This window comes from Nilaparvata lugens, chromosome 5 (assembly GCF_014356525.2).
Source record: "Nilaparvata lugens isolate BPH chromosome 5, ASM1435652v1, whole genome shotgun sequence".
Taxonomy (NCBI): domain Eukaryota; kingdom Metazoa; phylum Arthropoda; class Insecta; order Hemiptera; family Delphacidae; genus Nilaparvata; species Nilaparvata lugens.
The window spans coordinates 20,339,665-20,357,666 of record NC_052508.1 but is presented as its reverse complement, the minus strand read 5'-3'; the positions used below and the strand labels follow the sequence as shown (position 1 = coordinate 20,357,666).

The window sequence follows — 18,002 nt, the reverse complement described above, 5'->3', positions numbered from 1 at the left end:
ATATCAGTCAGCTGACTGATCATATTGTTTTTGTCTGTTCTGTTTTCATCTTTCATGAGAATATAAACAACACAACATCTCAAATATTATCCTGAATCTCAAATATTTGATTATTTGAAGCCTTGTTTCTAATTGTATATTTGTTTGTTTCAAAGCAATGCATCAATTTATGCGCATTCATAGTTACAAAATGTGCAGTTATTGTAAAATGAAAACAGGCACGCATTTTATCGGCTTTACATAACCTATAATCCAGATCGCAAAACTAATCAGGTACTATACATACGATTTCATAATATATAAAAATAGAGAATTTGAAAAGATATAAATATATTTTTGTCTTGAAAGATTTGGCATCAGTTTCAAGGTTTAATTTTGATTTCTTAGAGATACTGTCAGTATCTCTAGTAAATGTCTAAGCTAGCTAAAACCTTGAAACTGTGCCGTTAGTGTATAGTAAGTATTTCTTTCAATAGCACAACATTTATTCAGCCAACCAGGACATACACAATAGAAATAATTTTATATTCTTCTAAAATGTGTATCTACCTCTTGATACAAGTTGTGCAGAATAATTTTATGAAAGTAAAAGAGTTATTCTCTTTGCAAATTTCACTCGTCCAGCGTACAAAAAATGAAGATATATCTTATAGATACAAATCAGCGTTTTTATATTTCCTCGTAATCAATTATTAATTCTTATCATTTGGTCAAAATTTTCATTAACAAATAAAATAAGTTAATGCCCTAAAAAATTAGCAAGCTTCTATGTTAACAGCTTCCAGTCATCAAACCGTATCACATAGCTTAGCAATATTGCAAATTTTTATTTTACGAATTTGAATGTGTCAATTTGTAGGCCTAACAGGATATATTTAGTTGAAAGTCAATTTTATTAGTGAATTGGTTTTTTGTTGTAAATTTAAATATAATGGATTCTTCTATTCGTAATGGTGCTTTGAAAATGGACTTATGGCCTAAAGGTTAGTTAGGTTTGGAATCTGGACTGTTCAATACAATGCCCGTATACAGTAGGCCTACTCTCATAGAATGCTGCTATGAACTGTACACCCATAGATTGTATTACAATATATTGTATTTGCTTTTTTAGAAATTGATATATAAAACAAACTCATAATGATCCTTCAATACATTTTTCTGAAATACTCAGAAAAAACTATTTGCCATTTTTATTTCATCCATTCTATTACGGTATATTCTTTCTATTGAAATTTTATGTTACAGCAGTGTTACTATCTATTATTCAGTATTATTCTTGTAAATAAACAATATTATATTATCAAAATAGGTGTACAAAAAATACCGTCTGCATCCAAATTGTGCCCTCTTGGGCAAACAATAAATGCATAAAGGCATTTAGTCTATTCTACTTCACCATTTTTACTCACTTTAAAAGAAATTACGTTCATTTTCTACTATTCTATTTTCAGCAGTACCAGTCCTACATCAAAGTCATCTCCTAATTGTAAATGTCGATCAATGAAGCTCACGTCACATCAGAGCTCTACTCAAAAAATACCAAACTAGATGAGAACTCGAGTGGATGTAAGCATTACATTCTCATATACGCTATTTATATTTAATTAAATAATTATTCAATTTAGGCATATTTGATCATTTCTAGCTTCTGTTATTTGGAACTTTAATTACCTTAAATCACTTGTTTAATGATATACAGTAGTGATGTAAGTTATAATGGTTCAATGTTCAGTTCAGATTTCAACGATATTCTATTGACTTACAGTGTTAGCATACGATATTGTGTTAATCAATAACTGTCTTGTTTGAAAAAATATTATATCATTAAAACTTGAATTAGTATTGTCATAAGTTCTCTTATGACGACTTTTCTTAACTACTATGAATGTGATCGTTTTATCAACTTGGAATGTTGTTTGCTGAACATTCTTGTCATGAACAGTACTTTGTTCATTATTATATAATATATTCTATGTTTTTCATTTATATGTTTTTCCCGGTTGCACAGAAGTATGTAAAATTCAATAGTGATGAAATGCCACAAGAACCAACTAGGTAAGTCTTCTTTTCAAAGAATATTTCCTTTGAAGTTCATGTGAATAGTCTTATTTTCAAAGTATCCAAAAGATTGGTTCCTGTGGCATTAAATCCCTTTTAAAATTTAACAGAATTTTGTGCTACCGGGTCTTAGATTTGCAGTATCAAATCAATGTATTCTTCCACATGTGCGTAGGTAATGAGGCGGATGATGATGCATGTATTAGTGTTAGTTTTACAGATGGAGTGGAATTCCACCAAGAAGATTATTGCTACGTCTGTCAATGAGGGAGAGCTCCTGCATGAAAATATAGCAGTACATATCTATATTGTACTATATTATATATTGTATATGCGCTATGTACTAAGAGCTTATGTGCTATCCTTTTTTTTAAGTGAACATTTTTGGTTTTAATAATTCTGAACATTCTATGACTAGGAATACTGGTTGAGAGATACAGAAAGTCATTCTATAAAAAGATACACAAGCTAAGCAGATATATCTTCTAATACTAATGATCTCGAATTTTCAGAGATGTTTGTCCGATCCAATTTGCATAGCATTGTTCATCATAGAATAGATCTATCTGAAATTGTCATAATCTTGCAGATGTTAATTCGAAGTTTCATTTCCATTTGCCATCGAACTTCAATGGCGGAGAAGAAATTAGACCGAACTTGGAAGTGGACAAAGATGGAGACTACGTAGTTGATAGGAAAAAGGATCTTATCCAGGAAACTATCACTATAGGTAACTTAGTTGAAAAAATCGTCAACATTTTCTTCCCCGACTTGAATTTTATTAGCTTGGCTTTGCTAATTTTATCCATTATGTGTAATAATAATTTATATACGTTGACACTGTAGAAAATAGTATACAGTACTTGAATACAAATTTAGAATCATTTCTCCAAACGGAGTCCAATCTACTTAAATCCATTAAATAATGATATGTTACAAAATTAAGTTATGTCCGGAAATAACGACTTCTTGTTTCTGGAGTAAGATCCGTAGGTACTATACAATTCTACTATCCCTGCTATCAACTATTTTTCAAGCATCTTACATTCTCCTTGTTGATAAAAATATATTTATTAATAAACTACCACTTTCTCGGGATATCTACTCAGAACTCTTCGCCCTATAACCATGCTTGAGATTAAAGTATCAATGAAGCAAATCCTATGTCTCTCTTTTGCAAATTGAACTCCACAAACTCTGATAACCCCTTTAAATTAAATTGACTAATATCATCTCTACACACTACACAGTAATCTTTCCAATTACAATAACTTTTCATACACAATAATCTCTCCACGTAAGCTTCTATAATTTTTTCTGTAACAATTTCATTTCATTTCACTTAGATACTTTGTCGCTATAACCTTGACCTTTCTCAACTATGTAGTATTGTACGTGCCACATTCAATAATAAATCCCTGTTTTTTATTTGTTATAGTTTTCTGTAGTGTAATTGGTGTCATCGATAATTTTCCCTTGTAAGATATTTACTCTCCAGACGTTCTCAATTATAGGACAATGAATTATTCATATAATTTTCATTAACAATTCATTTTTTCAAATTTTACAAAAAATATTCAATTGAAATTGTTTTCATCCTTTTTGATTATTCCATTCCATACGAAGGAATTTCATGAGCTCTTGATACGATTGAGAATGGAAGTTCATTTATGTTTATCATGCTTTTACCAAGCCATTAATTCACATGTCGCCATTGCTCATCAGTCGGAAGATGTTTGTATCCAACGTTGAAATATAGATTGATGGTTCAGTAACTGCGACACGTATAATAATCACAGTTTACACACTAAAAGTGGCATTGAATGTACGTGATCTAATTTTTTTCGTTTTTGGTCCATAATTCAAATTTATAGGATATTATAGTGTTCTGGAAAGTATTATATTTTTAATTGTGTGTGGGTAATGCTTGTACAATAACTCAGTAGACATCATTATCTCGTTATCTCTCGCACTTCCGTCTCAAATATGCCGTTACGTTAAAATAATAATAATAATGTCCAGAAATAAATTTGATAATTCCAATAAAGTATTCATATTTTTCATGAAAATTAAATTTGAAAAATCGGATAGGCTGTAAATCGGATTAAAAATTATTCAATGTATTTTTATATCAGCATTTATCAGGTTACTTTGCCAATATTATCCATTTTAATAGCAATAACTCTTCCGACCGTGTAAGTTACGTCTGGATTTTCTTGATTACTCCTATCACGGACGTCTTAATTTCTTGATTACTCCTATCACAGACTATCCATGTTTGAACAAATAAGAAGTATTTTTACATGATAAATTTTGCCTGTCAAAAGAAATGCATAGTCACAATCACTGTTAATATTGAAGAAGGCACAGATATTCCTACAGCATGACTTATTTCATAATAATTTTGCAGGTATTGCTCACTTGTACTAAGAAGAGTACTAATGTGAGATTCACTTTAAACTGTCAGCATTCTCTATAAATAACATTAATCATCACAATTCAACCAATGCTGCCAGTTTTAAGTGGATTTCACTATAGCCCATACCAAAAACACTAAACAATTTTATGAATCTTCAATTCAAGTTTTGTGATTCTTGGAGAAACTCACTCAGCTATCAAGTGAAAATGGATCGAAATAAAATATACATTGATACATGCAATATCATTCTCATATGCCCGATATGATTGAGTTATAGGATAATCCATTCCATGGATTTGTATCTAATGTTGGTCCTGAAATACCGTAATAGCTATTTATGTATTAAGAGCGTAATGCGCGACTTTATCGCTCGCGCAAAACAGTTATCACGCGACGCGAAGCGGAGCGTGATAATTTTGCAAGAGCGATAAAGAAGCATTACGCGCGAATTACATACAAAATTTTTTCTACAACTGCCCAAACCTGTTAAATTACTTATATCGGCGGAGTTACAATTACCGACTTTTTAGGTTAAGATATGACTTTTTGGCGAGCTGCTTACAATCAGCTGATTAGGGAGCGTAAAGAAACTCTTCTGCGCATGCGCGAATGATAAGCGAACGTAAAGTAAATCCACTGCGCATGCGCGGATGGTTAGCGAGCGAAAAGTAGATTCTCCTCAGAAATAAGCTGTTTTACGAGGAGAATTGATTATGTAAATTCTTTTTTTACGCGCAGTTGTAGAAAAATAATTTTGTTTAAATACAAAATACAAAAAATTACTAGCACCCTTATATTATTTTATTTCAGACAATATCAGTTTCTTGTATATATCCCATTCTCGTCTCCATTGATTGACTGATTGGACACTTGAGAATAGGATAAATAGGCCTACCCAAAACTAGTAAATAAGGGGCTAGTGATTCTATGTATTTAAGCTTTAAGCAGGTCTATCAATTTACTTGAACCATAATAATTAATGTTGTATTTCAGAGCATAAAGCGAGCACGAGCTTGAAACTAGTTGGTCTGCAAATATGGAGAGGAGCATTGCTGCTTGCAGACTACATTCTCAGCAACAAGACAAAGTTCGCGAACAAAGTTATACTGGAACTTGGAGCCGGAGTCGGATTGACAAGCATTGTGGCTGGTATGCTGGCCAAGGAAGTCATTTTCACTGGTAATTTCACTCTGATATCTTATAATAATATATTTGTCACTCATTCACCTATAAATGAGTTATATACCTCACATAGTTTCAGTGAGAATTTCAGTACGGTACTGTAATGAAATACTGAACTTCAATTTGGCTTGATTTCGTATTTGTTTAAATTGATTCAACTTGATTTAACTCTGTTTAATTGATTTTTTTTGTGGATCTTATTCTAATCATATAGATAAAATTTTTGTCATTCAAAAAACCCTAATCAAAGCCATACTAGGAAAGCCTAGACGCTAACCGAGTGAAAATCTCTTTTTTGAATTCAAGGTTCTAACTGTAAGGCAGTTGTATATTAAAATTCTCATAACTTATATGAACAAACATAAAGATCTATTCAATTTGCGTGAATCTACATATAATCTTCATCCCTCATCCATCACTTTTCAGGTTGCTGACACTAATTTATCTATCTGCAGAAGACAGTTCTCATACATTGTATCAAAACTCATAAATAAAATCCCTCGTCAATTCATCACCAATAAGTTGAGTAAAAAGCTGGTAAGAGATATAAATGAGTGGTTGGCTTCGAATGACATAATAATTTAAATAGTGGCTGTCAAAGCCAAGCAAATTTTCTCTTATTCTCTCCAATATTCATCTTGAGAAACAAAACTTAATTCTATTACGTCTCCCTCTGCCTTCTCCCCTATCCTTTCTTACTCCCATTTTCCTTCTTGGTTTTTAGTTTCTTTTTAAGTTTAGTTAGTTTCTTTTCAAATCTAGTGATTTTTCTTTCAGTTTTTTTATTGTTTCCTTTCACTGAATTAATTTATTTCATCTTTTTTTCCTGAAAATTTTAAATATCTAAATGTTTCAAACACTCGGCCTCTGCGCACAGGTTTTTTAACCTAGCGGGGACCTTCCTTATTTTTATTATTATTTAGTTCAATACTGTATATTATTATTATAATGTATTTCTAATTTCTAAGTTTCTATCTTTCGTTATTACTATTATTAAGGATAAATAAACGATTTTGATTTGGATTGGCTATTGAATTAAATTGATATTGGTATTGTTATTCATAAATTGTTATTGGAATTACAGATACAGAATTTTCAAATATTTAGTGAGGTATTATTAGAAGTTACAGAGATTCAATTATAGTTTCTTTTTTCTTATAAGTGATCGAGTTCAACTTGTTGTAATGAACGAATGCTGTATTGTTCATTCCATTGTTTGTGTGAATACAAAAAATATGATTCAGTAAGCTAGACTGAGCAAACAAAATTGTATTTCAGACTGAAATATCAATCAAGTGTGATATTGTTCCTTCTTGACACGCGAACAAATCAAACAACGATGATACATAGAATACGTTTTAGTGTCGAGGTAGTATCAAGCCTATCGATTTGTATTCATCTTTTGATTAATGCATGCTAAATTTATGTGTTGTATATATTATCATATCACACAACTACAGTATCTAGTCTTGACTAATACCAAATGCGATAACAGGTACCGGTATCTTATCTTCTGTACTAATACATGAAATACTTGATAATGAAATGAAATAGTTTCATCGTTTTTCAAGACTCCTCTTGAAAAATTAAGTTGCTACTGTGACTTTTTCCAATCGCCCAAGATATATAAACTGTGAAGGCATTGATCGCCACGACAATACGAAATTTTGACATCAAAAATGATACATTGAAATTAAGCCTCACACTACGTTTTCATTTTGTTTCATTAAAGAAAGGAGAACAACCTTCTATCGAATATTGACCACTCTCGTTAATTTTGCTAATTGTATCAATTTTATCAAACATGAGCTGATATTATTATGAAGCTAGAAGTTGTTTGGTACTAATAATAACAATTCTCCTTAGCGTATGGCTTATTTAGATCTTTATAGTCTACGGGAAAGCCCCTCTAAGCCTTAAAAACAATTTAAACCGTCAATGGGCCTAACGACTGTTATACTTCGGCACAGACCGCCAATTTAACGTGCTCATCCAATAACACGGGATTTACCTGGATAAAAATGTTTGGTCGGATACCTGGAATCGAACCCGAGTATGATACGGAGTTCACTAAACAATGAATTGAATTGGATATGCAATAGATACAAGATCGGATTGAAAAACTCTTTATTATAATTTCTCTTTTATCAAGACATTTATAAAAAGTGAGAAAATTCATTTCATAATTATGTGTTTGAGAGGGTGCAAATATGTAGAAAGTTTCAAATAAAATCTTAAAATATTTTTATTGATACTCATAATGTGAAAACCCCGTTTGAGACTTCAAGTTTAATAATAAACAACAGTAACTGTAATTTAATTTTCTTTAAACAATCTCAAAACAGCATCATTCTTTCATGATAACCATGTATTCTAATAATCTAATTGGAATTGGTTGGTTGGCAATTTGATCTTTATTATTTTCGAACCTGTTTAGATTGGCATCATTTTAATTTAAATCGGTTGGAAAATAGTTTTGGGTTTGTAACAATTTTTTCTTCCCCGTCTATTGAAATTAATGTATGATTAAATGATTATGAAACTATGAATATTATGTTGGCGTTTTTATTATTAGGTCAATATACATCCTTGCTTTTCTCACTAGATATTGACGAAGGAACCATCCTGGATCTCATCAAAAGAAATGTATCAAACAACAAGAAACTCATAAAAAGTAACTCTGCAGTGTTGCCACTTGATTTTATGGATATGAGCTGGAATGATGAACTGATGGAAAAGTTGAAAACTGTAGATATTGTTATTGCGGCTGATGGTAAGTTAGATCCATCACACACCATTTAATATTTTTTATTTATATTCAACATTCAAATATATTTATATTTAATATATACACACCATTTTATCTCAAAATATTTATATGAAATATAAATATTTTTTATTGCCGTTTGATAGTTTTATCTCCTATGCTAATGCCATAGGCCAAAGACTGCAATTATCATTGCTAAATTACGCAATGACAAATATTATTGTCTAGATTTGATTTAGATAAACTACTAGAAGAGATTGTTGTAGTTTCAGTTGTCTTTCCAGAGCCACACTGAAGCCTTATTGTGCAGTCCAACTATTATTAGTGTATCTCTGGAGTGCCAACTGAACATATCTACCAAATTTGAACGTTCTTGGGCCAGTAGATTTTTAGTTCTCTTGATGAGTGAGTCAGTGCCATTTCGCTTTCAAGTTTATATAAATGGATGACTAATCTACTAAACTAATCAGAAACATGAATACACATTCTACTGCTGAAGATTTTGAATGTAAAGGTTTGAACGAAAGATCATAAACATTTTTCATTATTTATTCTTATTCTATTTTAGTTAATGCTGAAATGAATAATTATCATTTTTGGAGCTTAATCTTATGAAACTAAGACTTATCTGTTACGAAGTATACTGTAATATAGGCTATAATATGCTATATAGGCTTCACTATTCCCAGTTTATCTTATTGTTCTACTATCTCTCGTTTTCCATATAGAGATAGCTTAAATTGGTTGACATAAATTTCTAATAATGTCAGCCAATTATTTTTTGGAATACTATTGTGTGCACTGTGCATGTTCCAGTAACAGCGGTGGACGAATGATAATGTCATATAATCATCATTATTTATCATCTTCAATTAACCCGTGGAGAACTCCCCAAACCACTGATTAAGCATAGTTGTGACGTCTTCAGCTCATACCATTCACACTTCTGAAATCAAATTTATTCATTTATTTATGGAGACAAGTGGTATTTTGTCAAATAGGTACAACAGACAATTGAATACAAAGAAATCAGAAGGAAATACAAATTGATATAGTCTTGAAAAGTGTTAAAATAACAAAACAGTAGACAAAAATGATAACATTCAGAGAAATTTTGGAAAAAATTGCTCAGTTTTGTTAAAATGATAATCAATGAATGTTCGAGGATTTAAATTATAATACATTAGCAACAAATCAGTGATGAAAAGTTCAGTACACAAGTAACTTTTCAAAACATAGTACAAGATAATAATTTTCCACAACATTAGATAATTTTATGAACTGCTATAATATAGGTAGGCCTACACTATTAGTGTAAAAATGATAACCAATGTGATATGATCCAAATTGTCTACCTTCATTCATCAACCATTTCATTCAATTTAATTTGATACATAACAATGTATTCTGTAATTAATGATACTAATATTGTACTTTATCTAGGCGCTGTATGGCATCTTTTTCTGAAGAACCAAATCTAAGCATTATTTGACGAATGTAAGCATCATGAAATTGGCGATTTTTTCAGTAAAAAACCTTTCACTTTGCAATTCTGCACAAAGCACCAGTAAATACATTTTTCGAAAGGCAACATAATACTGATTGTCTTGCAGGTTTATTATTATCTATCTCACAATCATTCCATATTCAATATTCATTATATTATTTTATATCCTTCTTTGCTGCAATAACTGTAGTTGTTGATGTATAGTAATTGTAAACTAATTGTCGGTTGCACTATATATTCAGTCGAACCAGCACCAATACTTTCAATTTTCACTCTTTTTCTCATTATTTTTAGAAAATATTCCCATTTAGGTCCATAAATATATTTTGCCAGGAAATGATGATCTATATAGTGTAAATTTCTTCAATCATTTATTCCATATTTGATTCTCAATAAATTATTATTAAATTTTAATTTGATTAGATAATTAAATGCTGTTTTATATTGTGAAAAATTATGCATACACTCATAAATAAATATTGGAAATTGAATTCAATTGCAATAATAATGTGATGAAAAAATAATCAATTTGGAATACTTGAGTGGGAAATAAGAATTTTTATTGATACTGTATGTTTTCAGTTATCTATGATAATGAGGTAACGGAAGGTTTTGTGAAAGCTCTCACAAGAATCCTGCAAATACCTCCAAAGAAATCAGCTCTAATTGCTTTGGAAAAAAGGTATAACATTTATTTATTTTCATTTTTTGTTAGTACAAAATATTTTTAAATTTTATTTTGATCAATGTTTCCAGAATAGTAAGTGAAGAGTTCAATGCCATGAGAGTCAATCTGATTGACAAGACTCTACTATGCGTTCAGTAATAAACTTGGCATTTCAGATTACAATTGTTGTGAAATATGTGAATTGAATTTTAGACTGAGATAGATAGAATTGTGTGTACTAAATTAAACTTTATTGAAAGGTTCAACTGACATATATTTGCAAGTCTTATAAAATAGTATCCAACTACTTCAACTCATCGATGAAATACAAATATACAAATATACAATTAATATACAAATATTCCCTCAGTGTAAAATTAATATTTTTGAAATTCTTCTTTATTTTAAATTGTTTGTTTTTCTTTGGATAACGTTTCATAACTCGTAATAGCAAAAACTGTATCTCCATTCTGTTTGAAAAATACTTTCATACATTCCAATAAATTGATAGGTAGCGCAAAAAAATTATCCCTAGTGATACTTATAATATTATTTTACTCTTATCATAGTTCAAATTGAATTAAAGTTAATAAATGCATTCAATATTATTGCAGGTACGTTTTCACAATTGATGATCTTGATACAACTGCGCCATGCTGTGAGTATTTTTTGGAATATTTGAAACTTTATTGGAATCGTCCACCAATGTCAAGATGGACATTCCGAGAGTTGAAAATTGATTTTGATCAATTTTTCGAATACAAACGACTCAAACAGTTAATTCTCTGGGAAGTAACTACAGATTAATCACTGCCAAAAATATTATTATCTAATACCTGTACTTGAACATGTTTCGACTATAAGATTTACCTTTATTATTTATTTTGTTATCTCCCAAACTAATAATAATACAGTATCAATTCATATTTTGTACTCAATTTTTGTACAAGTTTACAAAAATTAAAAAACTCGAATTAATAAGAATCCTGTAAGACTTGCAGTTATTTCATATATATTGACCTGTATTTTGCATGGAAATTTTTGAAAATTATATTCGAAAAGATGCACAGGGAGTCACATAGAAAGTGAATAGTGAAATATCTTGGTTGTGATGTACTACTTACGGAATTAGCTAGTGTTGGTTTTCATGATCTATTTTCGATTTTGACATGAATCCCCGACACCGATCTGAGAATGAGCTCAGCAACCACATTGATGTCGGGTCCATCTGGTGGTGTTATTAGTCTGTAGTGCCTCAACACCGTCGAAATCACTATTTTCATTTCCATCATGGCAAATTTCTGACCTGAGAAACAAAATTTGTGCAAATGCTTATTTTTTCAGTGTTTTACATTTTTTCCATTCTCGATTCATTACATGAAGCGCCAAGATGGACGACAAGTTTATTAAAGTGTCAATTATTTTCGTTTTTTTCCTTTCGTTAATCCTTTTGAAGAACACTCTCATAAATAGATGAACATATTTCTATTGTTCACATTTCTGTTAATATTTCTCAGATCGACCAGGTCAATTCCTATTGATTATTTTATAGCTAGAAAGTTTTCAAATCTCTAAGGTTGCAATATAATCTATCTTTTATAATACAATAAAGAAAATAATTGGCTTATACATGTACGAGATAGGAAATACACGAATGACGTATCATCGCATCTGAACTACTGAACTGATTAACTTGAAATTTTGGATATTGATTCTTAATTAACGGGTGATGGTTATAGGCTTATTTTCAGTTCTTTAATATTTCACTACGTCAAGTTTTCAGTTTGTCAAGTTTTCAATTCGTCTTTCTTACAGTTTTTTATACTCCATTTGAGAGTGATCATAGATGAAATAGTGTATTCAACTGCTTTATCTCCAATCTTCTTATTCTTCCTCTATCTATATCTTCTTCTCCTTATTCATCTATACTATATGTAAAGGAAGGTATAGGCTTATACATGTACAGGATACAAAATACATTTTTGACGCATCACGTCTGAACTACTAAACTGATTAACTTGAAATTTTACATAACTATTCTTAATTCACTGGGGATCATCAAAAACTTATTCTCATTTTTGTTAATCAATTGATTATATTCCCAATAATTAAAACAAATTTATTCAATTTGTGATACGAAGTTTACGTAAGATAAAAGCCCAATCAAATTGTTTTTCTATTGTAACTTATTACAGCTGTTAATACTTTCAATATCAGCATGGAACCAAAAAATCCAATAGTTTCTATACTAAAATCAAATAGTTTCTATACTATTATCATTATTATTATACTATCAAATCAAATAGTTGCTATACTATTTGTGCTATAAACAGACCCTTGCGTAGCACGGCTTAAGTGCTAGTATGACATAAAATAGGGTACTTTTCAGTACCACAGATTATTTTCAAAATTGATAACTACAGTGGAGTGCACTTACCAATGCAGTTTCTTGGCCCCGCACTGAAGGGGCAATATGAGTAGGGTTTGCGTCCGTTTATACTGTCATCAAGGAATCGTTCGGGATTGAACCTGTCAGGCTCCGAGTAGAGTTGCGGATCTCTGTGCAGTTTATAGAACATCAGCACTGCACTGCATCCGGCTGGTAGTTTGTATCCACCTGCAAATACAATCACATTCATGAGAAACTTTTTGAAAACAGACAATAATCAGAAGATCTCCGAGTTCCAAAACTGAAAAGAATAACATTGAACTGATATTCTCATCAAGACTGAATACAACACAAATATTTTTTTCTAGTATTCTATTAAGATACATATTTCAAGTATTTGGATATCAAACATTACCAATCATTTTGTTGCGATAGAATACCACTAGGACTGAAATGTAATATCGTATTCCAATATGTTTCTATAATTGACCGAGCGAAGTGAGGTCTAAGATTCAAGTCGACGGTTTGGCATTTCTCTTAATGTTTAAATGTTTGAATGTTTATATGTTGATATATTGCGCATTTACGGCGAAACGCGGTAATAGATTTTCATGAAATTTGACAGTTATGTTCATTTTTTAATTGCGCGTCGACTTATATACAAGGTTTTTGTAAATTTTGCATTTCAAGGATAACATAAAAGGAAAAAGGAGCCTCCTTCATACGCCAACATAAGAGTAAAAATCAGACTATAGAATTATTCATCATAAATCAGCTGTCGAGTGGATTATTATTTGTATGCAATAGCGCATGCAGTTAATATCTCAATGTAACTTGGTAAAAACCAGCTGTGTGGAGAAGCCAGTCTATTCCTGTATTTCCATAAGGTCTATAGTTTCAATCAGGTACTTGTGGATGAGAATACTGCGTGAGGTCTACTGTTCACAGAACTACTAGTATGTACTAATAATTATGTTGAGTTTTCATGGTTGCTATAAATTTGAAATAGGACCTAGTAAAGTACAATTTTTTGGATTAATAGTTTCAATCAAGACATTGTCGAACGCAGGCAAATCAAGCAACGTATTATTTCATATTTTTTTAAATGTATGAATTCAGGGCTACTTTCTTTTATTTATTAAATAGAATTATAGTACCCTTTAAAATTAATAAAATAATTTTTTGTATTCTTGTTTTATTATTTTATTAATTTCAAAGGGTACTATAATTCTATTTTATAAATATTTCATATTTTCTCATCCAATAAATTTTCTAAAATAAATATATTTAAAACTAAGGTTTTAGTAGCTCAATAACTTATCTTTTAAGTAACTTAATAAATAACTTATATTTATTCTATTGACCGAGTGAAGTGAGGTCTAAGATTCAAGTCGACGGTTTTTGCATATTTCTCTTTATGTTTATATTTTATATTAATTTATGTTCCGCATTTACAGCGAAACGCAGCAATAGGTTTTCATGAAATTTGACAGGTTTTTGCATTTTAAGGATAATATATAAAAGGGAAAGGAGTCTCCTTCGAACGCCAATATTACCGTAAAAATCAGACTATAGAATTATTCTTCATAAATCAGCTGTCGAGTGGTGGATTATTATTTGCATGCAATTAATATCTCAATGTAAATTGGTAAAAACCAGCTGGTGTGTGTACTATTAATTGAATGCAATTTGTTTGCACTTAAATGAACTATTGATTGCATGCTATAACGCATGCAATTAATAACTAAGATAACATAATATTGTCTCTCGACCTTTCTCTGCTTTGAACTCGGGCTGAACTGTTGAAGGAGATTAGCTTTTGATGTTAGCAAATTTTTGATACACCAACCCCAACAGCCATTAGCCGTTTACACACCGATATGTCGCCAACACGACACACAGACAGGATTTACTCTGATGGACAATATTAGAGGAGACAGTGGTTTATAACTGCGCGAGGTCTACTGTTCACAGAACTACTAGTTTATTGTGGATACAATTATTACAATTAATCACATTAATATGATTGAAAAAGAACAACAGGCTTGGCCCAAAACTATTCTATTCCTAAACTTTGATAATGAATAACATGTCCATAATAATACAAATAATTTCAATCCCTTTTTGTCCTGAGACCTCTCAATTTCTATCCTCATTCCTCTCCAAAAGAAGACAATTATTGGGATTCAAGTTTTGCTTTTAGCAAACTAGAAACTTGCCAGGCGATACCAGATCCATATTTCTCCTGAGCCTGAGCTCAACAACTTGGGAAATTTGCTCTATCATGAATGTATTGTTACTTACATTTCAAAGTGGTGTCTTCTGTAACTGTGCGTGCCACGTATGGAACACTCGGCCATAGCCGCAAGGTCTCTTTGATAATGCACTCTATGTATTTCATCTTTGGCAAGTCATTGAACTCTGGCATTGCATTGGAATCTCCAAATATCTCCTCGATTTCTTTCATTGCTTTTTCCTGAAAATGATCAATCATAGAACTTTGACTTTTAAAATTCTGTGAAAATCCAATTTTACACAAGAACATCCTGTAAGGGACTCTCTCTAGTAAAAGCATATCAATGTTTTTATATCTTGAAAATTATTCATTTAAAATCTCCTTTCGTCAATTTTTAACAACAATGAATAAAATTTCAATTTTTTTATTGAAATTTCAAATTTCAATATCATTTTAAATTTTGAAATGATAATACATTTCGTATTAGATGTAATGGAAATTCTAATTATTACAAATTAGAAAAGCTTTTTCTAATTAGAAAATTACCATTTTCAATCAAACTACAGTATTTCGATTTGTAAATAGTGGAAATTTAATATGATGATGAACTTCAAAGAAACTGGATGAAGTCTCTATAAACCAATTCCATTTATATTCCATTTGTTCATCAGATTGTTAAAGTACACAACATTTTTGCATCAAATTAAAATGTTAATCATGAATGGACAGCAACTCATTTTTGAGAAAAAGTTATATTAAGAGTCTCACCTGAACTTCAGGATGCTTCATTATGGCGTGAAGAGCAAAATTTATTGCTGATGTGGTTGTATCATGACCCTGTAAGAAAGTACATGCTTTAGTAGAAAATTAAGAAATTCGTAATTTCAACTGTTTTATTTATGAACGGCGTCTGCAAAATCAATAAAAACAGTTACTTTGGCTTCAATATTGTAACAATTTACCTGCTGTTAGGGCTAGAAGTAAAGTTAGTGAGTCTATTATGCAGGCTTTAATCAAAGTTTAAATTATCACCTTAGAATTCTTCAATGTTGTTTTCCATCACGAACTGCTTATTATTAAATCACTTTTTGCTATTAGAAAAAACGACTAGCAGTCAGATATTTTACAATAAATGAATTAATCACTCACTGTGACGAGATCTTTCGGCAGGTTCGTCATCTTCTTGGTTGTACTCATAGACAAGTAGAAGGATAGAATGGCAATTTTACTTTCCTTGCCCTATTACCTATAGGTAAGGAAAGTATTGCTTTCCGAAAAAAATTAAGTTACCCCAATTTCTAAATTTCTATACGTTTCAAGGTCCCCTCCAAAAAAGTGTTTTTTTGGTATTGGTCTGTATGTGTGTGTGTGTGTGTGTGTGTGTGTGTGTGTGTGTGTATGTGCGTCTGTGTACATATCTCATCTCCCAATTAACGGAATGACTTGAAATTTGGAACGTAAGGTCTTCACAATATAAGGATCCGACACGAACAATTTCGATCGAATGCGATTCAAGATGGCGGCTAAAATGGCGAGAATGTTGTCAAAAACAGGGTTTTTCGTGATTTTCTCGAAAACGGCTCCAACGACTTCGATTGAAGTTATACCTGAAATAGTCATCGATAAGCTCTATCAACTGCCACAAGTCCCATATCTGTAAAAATTTCAGGAGCTCAGCCTCATCAATGCATAGTTTGATTTTAGATTCTCAATTATCAGGCTTCAGATACAGTTTAAACAGAAAATTTCAAGTGGAATAGATTGAGCATGAGAATCTCTACAATCAATGTTCAGTAACATTTTCACCTAAAATTAAAAATAAGCTCGAAATTCGAGAAAATGTGATTATCCAATTGCAAACTGTTGGAAACTGTTGATTCTATTAAATTATACACTATGAAGAGATAGCAGACCTCGTGTGTCTCCAGCGTTATTGCCCTGTCACCAGCTGGCTCAAATCTTTGAATAGTAGACTTGAGATGCGCGGGAACACTGGCGTCAGGTGATCAATTTTCATAACGGCAAGGAAAGTTGTGTGAGTGCGCCACACCAGATTTTTTAGTGTGCTGTTGGTGTCTATTGGTTAATGTATGTTTGTGTGTTTGTGATTTTCTTGAATTAGGTGGTCGGTATTGGTTGGTTTTTGGTTGGTATTTATCAAACATAAATACTGATCTACAAATCATACACATAAAAAACAAAGGACCAGAATTGGACACAATAGAACAGTTTGAGATATACACCATATTCTATCCTTCTACTTGTCTATGAGTACAACCAAGAAGATGGCGAACCTGCCGAAAGATCTCGTTGTCACAGTGAGTGATTAATTCATTTATTGTAAAATATCTGACCGCTAGTCGTTTTTTCTAATAGCAAAAAGTGATTTATTACCTCAATTGCTTCAAACTAGTTACATTTAATAATTATAATTTCTATCAAAACTGTAGCTCAGTAATGTGCTTATGGAAAAATCACAGTTTAAATTATCGCTTCAATTGCTTCAAACTAGTTAGATTTAATAATTATAATTCCTATCAAAACTGTAGTCCGGTAACGTGGTTATGGAAAAATCAAATTCATGCTTATGAAGTGTTATTAGATGGTAACGCTATTGAGAGCGAAGATAAACCCTCACTCGACCCGAATCCTGGAGCGTTGCACAATTTAGAGAGTCCTACTACTCTACTCTAGTATATTATTATAGCATAGATATACTCAAACTCTTCCTTCAAGCAAATGCCAAATATATTATAAACAATGCTCAGGAGAAGCAA

The 18,002-nt window shown here is 31.2% G+C and overlaps 2 protein-coding genes across 16 annotated transcripts in view; one reads left to right on the top strand and one right to left on the bottom strand.

Annotated features, from left to right (window-relative positions):
• Positions 1–6: 6 nt before the first annotated feature.
• Positions 7–11,589, top strand: LOC111043262 (methyltransferase-like protein 22). 12 transcript variants are annotated; one of them, XR_005571266.1, is made up of 8 exons: positions 40–273; positions 1,452–1,566; positions 2,648–2,788; positions 5,471–5,656; positions 8,265–8,432; positions 9,870–9,923; positions 10,516–10,615; positions 11,215–11,584. XR_005571266.1 is itself a non-coding variant. In XM_022328173.2 (7 exons), the coding sequence occupies exons 2-7, from the start codon at positions 1,491–1,493 to the stop codon at positions 11,405–11,407; spliced, it is 864 nt and encodes a 287-aa protein (XP_022183865.2). In that variant the 5' UTR covers positions 7–273; positions 1,452–1,490; the 3' UTR covers positions 11,408–11,584. The 12 variants fall into 12 exon arrangements, 9 of the variants coding, with proteins under 9 accessions (XP_022183865.2, XP_039283813.1, XP_039283810.1 ...); XR_005571268.1 differs by having other exon boundaries at positions 42–273; positions 1,455–1,566; positions 11,215–11,578; XR_005571267.1 differs by lacking the exon at positions 40–273 and adding an exon at positions 331–456.
• The window catches only part of LOC111043260 (cytochrome P450 4C1), a 23,290-nt gene continuing 14,247 nt past the window's right edge, over positions 8,960–18,002 (bottom strand). For all 4 annotated transcript variants that reach the window (XM_022328168.2, XM_022328169.2, XM_022328167.2 and 1 more), the window contains exons 10-14: positions 15,994–16,062; positions 15,294–15,465; positions 13,038–13,217; positions 11,725–11,906; positions 8,960–9,372 (exon numbers count right to left, since the gene is read on the bottom strand). In XM_022328168.2, the coding sequence (XP_022183860.1) occupies positions 11,746–11,906; positions 13,038–13,217; positions 15,294–15,465; positions 15,994–16,062 (582 nt within the window). In that variant the 3' untranslated portion in view covers positions 8,960–9,372; positions 11,725–11,745. The remainder of the gene's footprint in view (positions 9,373–11,724; positions 11,907–13,037; positions 13,218–15,293; positions 15,466–15,993; positions 16,063–18,002) is intronic.

What these genes read in the sequence shown, in the direction of transcription:
- LOC111043262 (XM_039427876.1), top strand. Translation starts at nt 1,491, where the DNA reads ATGTCGATCAATGAAGCTCACGTCACATCAGAGCTCTACTCAAAAAAT. An exon ending in AGATGAGAACTCGAGTGGAT is followed by an intron (nt 1,567 to 2,647) that starts GTAAGCATTACA and finishes ATAATCTTGCAG; the next exon opens with ATGTTAATTCGAAGTTTCAT. An exon ending in TATTGTTATTGCGGCTGATG is followed by an intron (nt 8,433 to 10,515) that starts GTAAGTTAGATC and finishes GTATGTTTTCAG; the next exon opens with TTATCTATGATAATGAGGTA.